This window comes from Halyomorpha halys, unplaced genomic scaffold (genome assembly GCF_000696795.3).
Source record: "Halyomorpha halys isolate HHAL.00 unplaced genomic scaffold, Hhal_1.1 Scaffold1069.1, whole genome shotgun sequence".
NCBI classification, from domain to species: Eukaryota; Metazoa; Arthropoda; class Insecta; order Hemiptera; family Pentatomidae; genus Halyomorpha; species Halyomorpha halys.
The window spans coordinates 180,990-191,058 of record NW_027107452.1 but is presented as its reverse complement, the minus strand read 5'-3'; the positions used below and the strand labels follow the sequence as shown (position 1 = coordinate 191,058).

General features: G+C 28.6%; 1 protein-coding gene across 2 annotated transcripts in view; it reads left to right on the top strand.

The window, feature by feature from the left end:
• LOC106688178 (tectonin beta-propeller repeat-containing protein 2) overlaps positions 1-10,069 on the top strand; it is a 34,958-nt gene that overhangs the window by 13,007 nt on the left and 11,882 nt on the right. For both annotated transcript variants that reach the window (XM_014432526.3, XM_067045727.1), the window contains exons 7-17: positions 760-901; positions 1,435-1,597; positions 2,809-2,872; positions 2,958-3,055; positions 3,941-4,052; positions 4,997-5,482; positions 5,550-5,765; positions 5,855-6,036; positions 8,076-8,264; positions 8,356-8,479; positions 9,323-9,465. In XM_014432526.3, coding sequence (XP_014288012.1) covers positions 760-901; positions 1,435-1,597; positions 2,809-2,872; positions 2,958-3,055; positions 3,941-4,052; positions 4,997-5,482; positions 5,550-5,765; positions 5,855-6,036; positions 8,076-8,264; positions 8,356-8,479; positions 9,323-9,465 — 1,919 coding nt within the window. The remainder of the gene's footprint in view (positions 1-759; positions 902-1,434; positions 1,598-2,808; positions 2,873-2,957; positions 3,056-3,940; positions 4,053-4,996; positions 5,483-5,549; positions 5,766-5,854; positions 6,037-8,075; positions 8,265-8,355; positions 8,480-9,322; positions 9,466-10,069) is intronic.

The following is a 10,069-nucleotide window of genomic DNA, read 5'->3' as shown; positions in this document are numbered from 1 at the left end:
TTTTAATTATATTAAAATGATGCAATATGAACAGCACAACTGGAAAATATATGGTGATTTAAAAGTAGTTAATATGTTATTAGGCTTACAAGGCCTAACCATGTAAAATGAATACCTAATATTCATGTTTTGTGGGAAAGTAAACCTAGAGAACATCATTTCATCAAGAAAAATTGGCCTGTCCGAAATGAATTTACTATAGGAAAAATGAACTTAAAATATACATCTTTAGTCGATTCGCAAAATAATATTTTGGCTCCATCACACATCAAATTGGGTGCGATAAACATTTTTTTCAAAGCCATGGATAAAACAAGTTTGCCCTTTTTTGTACACACTCTTCTATCTGGTCAGAAATTTTAAATAATCATGTAACTGTTACGATAAGTTAGCTTTATTTTTCCTTCATTTAACCATTTTAAGTTATGACTGGTTTAAAAACTAATTATTTTTAAATATACACCCATTGTTGGGAGCTGTTTAAACATAGATTTATGCAGTGTATTGATTATTAATCTCAAACTATGTAAAGAAGAATCATTGTTTAGCATTGTGATCTACTGGAAGATATTAGAACAAGTTCTTTTGTAAGTGAAGCAAAGTTATCTATCATCACCAACAAATTATCTTCTTTTTTTCTTTTCCATTGTTAATTTCCTAATAATGATTTATACTTGTAGTTCAGACCAAAAATATTGAATATTCCTCTAAGTATTAGTTATGTTTTATGTATTTTTATGGTAATCAACATTGTTGTAGGCAGTATTGGTGGATTTGGAAATATGGCTACTGGAGAATGTGTTTCCGGACTTCCAGAAGTATCCATTGAACCTATTTATGGTTCACCAGTATCGGCTTCTTTGTCAAGAAATTCTTATTTGTCAGCATCAACTGCAAATTCGTAAGCATGCCTGATACAATATAATATTGCATATTGATAGTCAAAAATTAATTTCATTGATAATTAAGAAATTTAGTCGTTATATGACTTTCAAGAAATATAAAGTCAAGTAACATTCTTTATGAACCTTCTACTTGCATTTAAATCATTAGCAAACTTATGAGGATAAGATGGTCAGTGATGCGGTACACTAATAAACAAAACTTTTAGCCGATGTTTTGACCTGAATTTTAGGCTTTCATCTAGTCTCACCCTGATGAAGGCCTGAAATTCAGGTTGCAATGTTGGAACAAAAGTTTAGTTTATTTGTGTTTCTTTGCTGACTGCACCACTGACCACCTTCTCCTCATTTCTATCTACAGTCAACTATTAACATCTCATCAGTAAACTTAAAATGTTTTTATAAAAGGAACGTCAAAATAAGTCAAATAATTTTGTTACGATTTGGGTTGTTTTGACTGCATGTGAACCATTTTCCTTTTATATACAACACACGGTCAATCTATGATCTACCAATTAAATTGTTCTCATAGTGAGCTGAGTTCAAGTGAAGTTATCTATGGAACTGACCCATCTGTACTTCCTCCTGTTGTTTCATTACATGATGGTATACCTGAACTCAGAATACAACCTTCAAGGTATCAACAGTTCACTACAATAGGAAAACAAGGATTTGATGACATCATCTACTCCCAGGTGATCTATATCTTCTTATTTTTCTTCTAACATAAGCTAGATAGGGTAAATGTCTACATTTGAGTGTGGCTTGCTAAAATCAATGACACTAGACAGAGGTAGTTTATTTGATTTGTTACATTATTAAGTTCACATTACTATTTAGTTATTGATTGTAATTTGTTTAAGTGATAAAATTAATGATATAGATAAAGAAAAACAAATAAGCAACAGAACATAACAAATCAGTATATTGTCAGTACAAAGCCTAAGTGGTGTACCTAAACATTTCTTACTTGGGTAAGTGAAAGTAAAATTCGACTTTGTCATAACAATCATAGAAATAGGAAAACATTTATTTTATCCTTTAGTTAAATATCGGATTCTTTTATATTTAATATTTATCTATTGTTACTGATAACAATAAGAGATGATTAATTATTTCGAACAGTTAGAATTGAAGATACTTTAAAGAAAGCTGTTTTGAAAATTCTGCATTTAATCTGTGTCGTACTATTTCAATGTAGATAAAACTTAGCTGATGTTAAAAACCTCTTAATTGTACGTTGATATATCAAACTTAATCAAATCTTTTGTCCCATCGCCTAGCCAGCCTCAATCAAAATTATTGAAGGAAATGGCAAAAAAGTGTAAAATCAATAAAGTGGCACTTTTAGTAAGTCAATTTTAGTGAAATGGTTGCTGTAACATCCCAGGCATATATCTACCTTAAATATATAATTTTAATTTATTACATGTTTCATTTTTCAGCTGTGCTGTTGATATGTAGGTAAGCACTCACAAAGTACCCAAAGAACTTTTTGTAAGAGATCCTTATTTGGAATCAAAATGTGTATTTATTTTGAGAACCCCAATTATAAATTTTTCATAATCACAATATTTCCCTTTACGGTATATTTCATATAAAGGTTATTGAATGTAAAAATAGAGTTAGTTTTTGTGAGTATAATGTCTCTTATAAATAATAACATATTTAAGCAATATTTCTTTTTTTTTTTACCACCATAAAAAAAACCTATTAACTTAATATAACAGATAAAACTTTAAGTCTAGACAAACTAAAAAACATGAAATTAGCTTTGCGTGGTGAAGTGAGATTTATGATTTTTAAATTACAAAATATTGATTATAATAAAAAATGTTTCGGTTTAGAAATTTAGGTATTCAATTTTAAAATTGAATATATTTTAACTTTATCTTTGAATTTTTAGAAACGCCTTCAAAAACATAAGAACAGAAGGAAAAGTGCTGAATTGGTTGAACAGAAACAAAAATGTATGTAAAATATGTTTCTATTTTACTATTTTAAGATTTAATTTTTACACTTATGTATAGCCTAATTGTATTTATTCTATTCCAGCTTCACGGCTATCTTTTGATGGTTTTGCTTCTTATGTCAACAGTTTTGGAAAATTTCTCAATGGTGAATTTTCATCTTCTGTCTGTGATGGTGAATTGGTAATTTTATTATTTTCTCTCATAAATTTAAAGGTTCATTTTAATATTTGAAGTGCTTACATTACCATATTGTAAAGTAGTTCATGTATTACAGAGCATTTCAGTTAATGAAACTTTTTTATTACCTTGAAAACTCAAACAGTTTGAACTAACAATGCTTTGTTATTTATTTTTATTCATTGTCAGGATTATTTTCTATTTTTATTTTAAATTAAATATCATAAACAGATAAAATCATTAAAAACACACTTTATTTATTTAACAAAAGGAAGATTGATGTCTCAGATAAAATGTTCAATAAAATTCCATAGCAGAAATACAGGCAGAATATAATTATATAATATAATATATTGATTATTTACTGATTAATTAAATAAATCAAAATTAATTAGAGAGGTACTGTATTGTTTTTACTGGTCTTTTTTGAAATATATATATATAATTAACTAATTGTCAATCATATATATATATGATTGACAATTAGTTAATAAAAAGGAGATGGTTAGGACTGTGATAAAGAGGGGAAAAAAATAGTAATCAACTATTTATTTATTTTCTGCTGACGTTTCAATCTACGTTTTAAGTAGTCATCAGGGCTTTAGGTGAAAGCTTGAAAAGAGTTTCTGTTATTGTTGAAAAAAAAATTATGCATATTAAACTTTCTTCTTCTCCACTCTTAATCGCATAATGAATTTTATTTTCTATGTTCTCAACTGAAATATTTTCACTCTACCAAATTTAAAGTGTGTATGGGTATTGAGCAATAAGGGTTTGCTGGCATTAGAGTTGTTATAATCATTTTATAGTAATTAATATTTGAAAAACATACATATATTGAAAAAAAAATCCTTATTACAAATAGGTGATATAGAGATTCTTTTTTAGGAACCAATGGTAAATTCAGAAATATCTCCAGATATCTTACCTGATATGAGAGATTTAGAGACAATCGTACAGGATGTGACTCGGAAAGAGATGCTTCTTGAAGCCTCATTAGGTATCTCTTGATATTTTATCATTTTAATATTCAATGAGCTTTGAAAATTTAACAAATAATTGTTAACTGGCTAGTGATCCACCAAATTTTATAACTATGCCTTCTATTTTAGAAATATTTGTTCATTTATCATAAGTTCAAAGTTTAACATTTTATCTACTCCTTTTAATATTGTTAATAATTTGTTCATTTATCTGGCTTCTTTTTTGATATAAAATCTATTTTGTGCATATTATTTCACTTTTATTAATTACTTCTCCAAATTTCATTAACCAATTTAGTCTAAGATTTCAATGTTATAACAGAGATTTGTACTATACCAAAGGGCATCAGAGAGGAATGGAGGTGTAATTGATATCTGTTTTATAAACCCTAGAACACGGTTTTGGAAGTTTTAGTGCTTTTTGTGTTTAATATAATATACATTTCTTTCCCCACTATATCCATTCCCCTCCTCTCTGGATCAAATGATCTGGAATTCGGTATGTATAATTATTTTTTAGGGGGAACAATACCGTAAAGGTGAATTTCACCAAACTTTTTTTTCCAATCCAGAAGATCTTTTTAAGATTTTACTCTCCTTAAATCAATTTTCTTCTGCATTCCAAATAAAAATGAAAGAAAAATAATATCTTAGTAATAGAGCTCTGCTACTTTTTTCCTTTTTTTTAATTATTAAAATTGAATGAAATTTTTTTTTTTTACATTAAATTTAGGATAGCTTGATTTTTTATTTTTAAAAATTTAAGGATATGAAGTTATTTTGCATATTACATTAATTATATTCAGTTTACCTTTATAGTAACCAATTACTGCAGTTATATATAAGCTCTTGGCCGCTTACATTGTGTATTGAATGGTCTTCTGATTTAATTATTTTTTGTATGAATTATTTTATAATTTCATTAATTGTAATTGTCTTAAAATTTCTTTTTTTCATGTAGAAACTTTAATGGCCAATCTACATCCGCTTGAATCCTCCCCCGAAACTGTTGATTCAAATTGTAAAAAGGAAGTTTCTGAACAACCAATCAATTTGATTGGTCCTGTACCCAGATCAGATAAAGAAATCAATGTGAAAACTGTTGAAATAAATTTAAGTTTACCCAAAGAAAAGGTAATTCTTATTTCAAAGGAAATCGATAGTATTTCTATCAAAAGCAATTTACAGGAACCAGAATCTGACAATGTGATCAGTATTGATGACAAAAACCCATCTTGTATAAATCAAAACATTACTGAGGAGCCCGAAAATTCAATTAGAGAGGTGAATCTGGAAGTGGAGACTGAAAGTAATGAAAATAAGATTTTAGTTGAAAATATAGAATTATTAAATGGTCAAGGCAGTGATAATGTTTCTGTTGACGATTGCAATTATGTTGGTGAGGATATTGATGAAATAACGTTTCCACTCTCTGTTTCAGACTCAGGTAAGGATAGTTTTCAATTCCAAATCTATGTGATTATTATATATTTATGATAATGATTGGTGTTCAGGTATTTATGCGGGATGGTTTACCCTTAATTGCCCAGAGCATTCTGCTTTTCTATCAGTCTGGAAAGCAGGTATTATTTTATGCAGTCCTAAATTTGATGTTTATTATACAACTGAGGACCATTGGGCTTCGTTGAACTATAAAGCCCAGATCGTTATGGTATCTAATTCTGGAAATATTGGTGTTAGAATCCACTGTGCCATTGCTCAGTATTCAGGTAAAATCATGCAGTACAATTATTTTTAATGTCTCTGTTGTTTCTCCTTTTATGCAAAAGTTAAAACTTGGTTTAATTTATTTTTGTAGATAATTGGAAAGGCTCGGGAAATTGGGAAATATTGTGTAGAGATGTACAGCACGTGGCTGTTACTGATGATGAAATATGGTTTGTTTCAAGAGGTGATTTGTTTTGTTTATCAGTTAAAGATAAAAAAGTTCATCCTGTTCCATGTGAGGCAAAGTTATCTAAAATTTACACCTACAACACTGTAAGCTGTTTGCATATTTATAAACTATTATTCATGTAGTTGTACATAAACTTGTATTTCTTAGGTTTTATTAATTTTCTAAATTAACTTTTTTAATAAATTTTGCCAAAAGTTTTAAGATAGGACTAAATTTGTTAACAAGTATACAGATCAAAAAACGAGATAGAAAATTATCAAAGTCATTCATAATATAGACTCCCAAAAATAATTTAATAGAGTGGTTCTAATAAACTTGTAAATGGTATTTAGTCCTCAAAAAATAATAAAATAAAAGCTGTGGTGGCCAGAAGTGTTAGTACACCAAATTAACAACCTCAGTTCAGAAGAGGTGCTAGATCGAACCTGGGCTGAGTTGATTAAAAATTACTTTGCTGCAGACTCATGGAATAAATCTTGACCTAGCTCCGGCTATAATAGTTAGGTTACTTGTAGAATAAACCATCCTTCCTGCCTTAGTTCAGGTAGATAAGAGAATTAAAAAAAAATGAATAACTACAATAATAAAATAGTTTTAGGGGTTGTTTCAAAATGATGGTTTGATTTCAAGTTTCCCCAAATCAATGAATACTCAGTGGGTTCAAGGAGAATATTTGTTGGTTGTTTAGTTATTTAATAATTACTCTGTTATTTGATAATTACTCTGAATTATCACCTCTGTGATTAAAAATCAATGAATACTTCTCATCTGAAAAACTTTTTGGGTAGTCATAAGGGACTCAAACTGCACGATAACAGTATACTGAGTCCTGTCTTCTTTGATGAGATGGATGAGTGCATCAAATTCCGAGTGCCCTTTTTAGCTGATGGATGCATAAATAATAGTTAATCTATAACTATTAATCAACTTTTAGATGTAGGTAACAAATAAAAATTTTTTATAAAAAAAAAAAAAAAAATCACTTAATCAAGCAACTTTAATCATTCAGTAATTGAGATAAAATGTCTGCCCATTACCATCTGCTATATAAAAGTAGTAGTTATCCAACTTTTATTACTATTGTTATTTATTGTATTAAAGCAACTAACTAATAGTGGTGGTTATTAATCACAAAACATGGTTAATTATTTTTTAATCTACCAGTACCCTAGGTGGCATTAGTTAATTATTGTGTATTGACACTGCTTTTTAAAAAAATGAGATATTTATTTTTTTTAAATTTATTTATTTTAACATCCTTCTTTGCCTTTCTACAACATGGGTTTTGGTACTGTTTACATATTATTACACTGGTTCTCCATTCATGAATAGTGCTAATAGTGTTTTACTTTATGTTATAATGCTCCCATTGGGCCTTATAAGTTATGTCTTCCCTTGTCTCCTGGATGAGACTCTGTCTGCTCCTCTATCTCTTCTGTTCAAGGTCCTTCTAGAAGCGGGTTTTTCACTTCCAAAATTGAAGTGGGTTGGGGTTTCTTCTGTTTTCCATCCTTATGCAAAATCTTTGTAATATGGAAAGTTACTTATTGGGTAAATAGACTAGTTGAAGGATCATTCTCTGAGAGAATCTTGAGTCCAATTTCCCCCTGCAATTTAGCCCTTAGTGCTTCAAAGAAAGTACAGTTTATGATATTATGATAATGTGCTCAACAGACTCTGAGGTACTGCAGCTAGGATATACAGGATTATTATCCCAAATCCAGGTATTGAGTATAAAAATGTATTCTCTGTAAATGGGAGCCTTCTCGGTAGAATTCATTTACTACCATAAGATCTGTATTGATGATGAGGAAAATATCATAATCTAATAAAAAAAATAGTGAAATTATAATAATAAAAAAGATTTGAGCCGAACTTGATAGACACTTTGAAAAATACCTTCAATGAGTTCACAACTTGACCTCAGTAAGGCTGAAACGAGTTGAAGTTGTTTCAGTCAACTCCACACTACCCACTATTTAGGGGAATACATTTACCTTTATTACAATTTAATATATTAATAAATTATTAAATTAATTAATTTATATTAGCCATCAAAGACAATATATTAAATAACAGCTTTTATTACAAACTTACTATTATAATTAATTTACTATTTCAGGTACTGTATGCAATCACAATGCATGGGCTAGTTTTGAAATTTGAAAATGATCGGTGGCAGTGTATAAAAGGGATAAAAAATTGTAGATTCATGTGTATTGGACCTAACAATCTTATTTGGTTTGTTGATTCAGGAAATGGCCTTTTCATCATTGACTCAGTAAAAGATAATAAAGCCTTCTGCTGGCAGGTAATGAATTTAATTAACTGTGGCTTAGAGTTTCCATATTGGAATTTGTAAAAAAGAAAATTCTTTCTCAGATAATTATAAATATTCTCAGGTATCAGTTACTAGTTCCAAAGACAAAGAAATAACCTCTATTTGTTCTAATGGGGAGGCAATTTACACCTTGATTACTGGGAACAATACCTCATCCATACTTTTTAACAAAACTTATGTCACAGGTAACTTTTTTAAATTAGATTTTTTTAACTAAAATTTTATCGTTATTTATATTCAATGAAAAAAATATGAAAAGTTAAAAAAAGTATAGACCTAATACATATTTAAAAATAAATAGTTTATAAGATGAATGTTAATCTAAAACAGGTTGTTGACTTATTTTGAAGTAGCAACTTATCATAATAGTTGTTTGATAATCAATTTTGATGAACATTCTTATAGATCACTTCGTAATGATAGATTATTTCATTTCACATTTTTTTAAAATTCAAGTTTAAGATATTTCCGCCAGATAATTAAAAACTTGTTGAAATGAATAAAACTTTAATTACTCACTAAATTTTAATTAGTGATTTAAGGCGTTTATTTTATTTTTAAAAAATGTACATCTCAAAAAATGATCTGAATGGATGTCATACCACAGTAATAACCTTGTAAAAATATTTAACACTCAGATTCATATAACACTGAAAAAATATGCAACACTCAGATTCATATAACACTGTAAAAATATTTAACACTCAGACTCATATAACACTGTAAAAATTTTGAAATTTAATAAATTATATGAAGAATTGGAATTTTTGAGTTCATTAAAAAATCTTATTTCAGAACCCTTATAATGTTAATAATAATCATAAGTTTTTTTTTCAAAATCATATTTTTGGGGAAAGGAGCTTTTTGTAATTGAAAGTTTTAGCTACCTCTTCCCCAGAAAAGATAAAAAAAAATTAGCACTGGTTCGATTTTTTTAAAAACTTTATATACTTAGGACCTTTGTATTGAACCTGTTTATTTTCTTAGATTTTATAGTTTGGTTTCTAAAATTTATTTATTGATTTTAGGTCATATATGGTCTTCTGCTGGATTAAAATTGGAATGTTTTCAAATCGCAGCTGCTGGTATTTTTGAAGAGAAAGGTTGTGTTTGGGTCGTTGATACTACCAACAAATTAATAGCCCTTGACAGTTCTCTAATTATTTTAGAGGTTGGTTTGTTATTTTAATATTTAATAGAGGAGCCGTTATATTCTTTTGGTTCTTCATTTTATTCGTCTAAACCATTAAATTGATTTTTTTGTTATTATTACTTCCAAAATTGAAGTGGGTTGGGGTTTCTTCTGTTTTCCATCCTTATCCAAAATCTTTGTAATATGGATAGTTACTGATTGGGTAAATAGAATAGTTGAAGGATCATTCTCTGAGAGAATCTTGAGTCCAATTTCCCTCTGCAATTTAGCTCTTAGTGCCTCAAAGAAAGTACACTTTATGATATTATGATAATGTGCTCAACAGACTCTGGGGTACTGCAGCTAGGACATACAGGAATATTATCCCAAATCCAGGTATTGAGTATAAGAATTTATCCTCTGTTAATGGGAGGCTTCTCTGTAGAATTCATTTACTACCATAAGATCTGTATTGATGATGAGGAAAATATCATAATCTAATAAAAAAAATAGTGAAATTATAATAATAATTTTCTGCTGACGTTTCAATCTACGTTTTAAGTAGTCATCAGGGCTTTAGGTGAAAGCTTGAAAAGAGTTTCTGTTATTGTTGAAAAAAAAATTATGCATATTAAACTTTCTT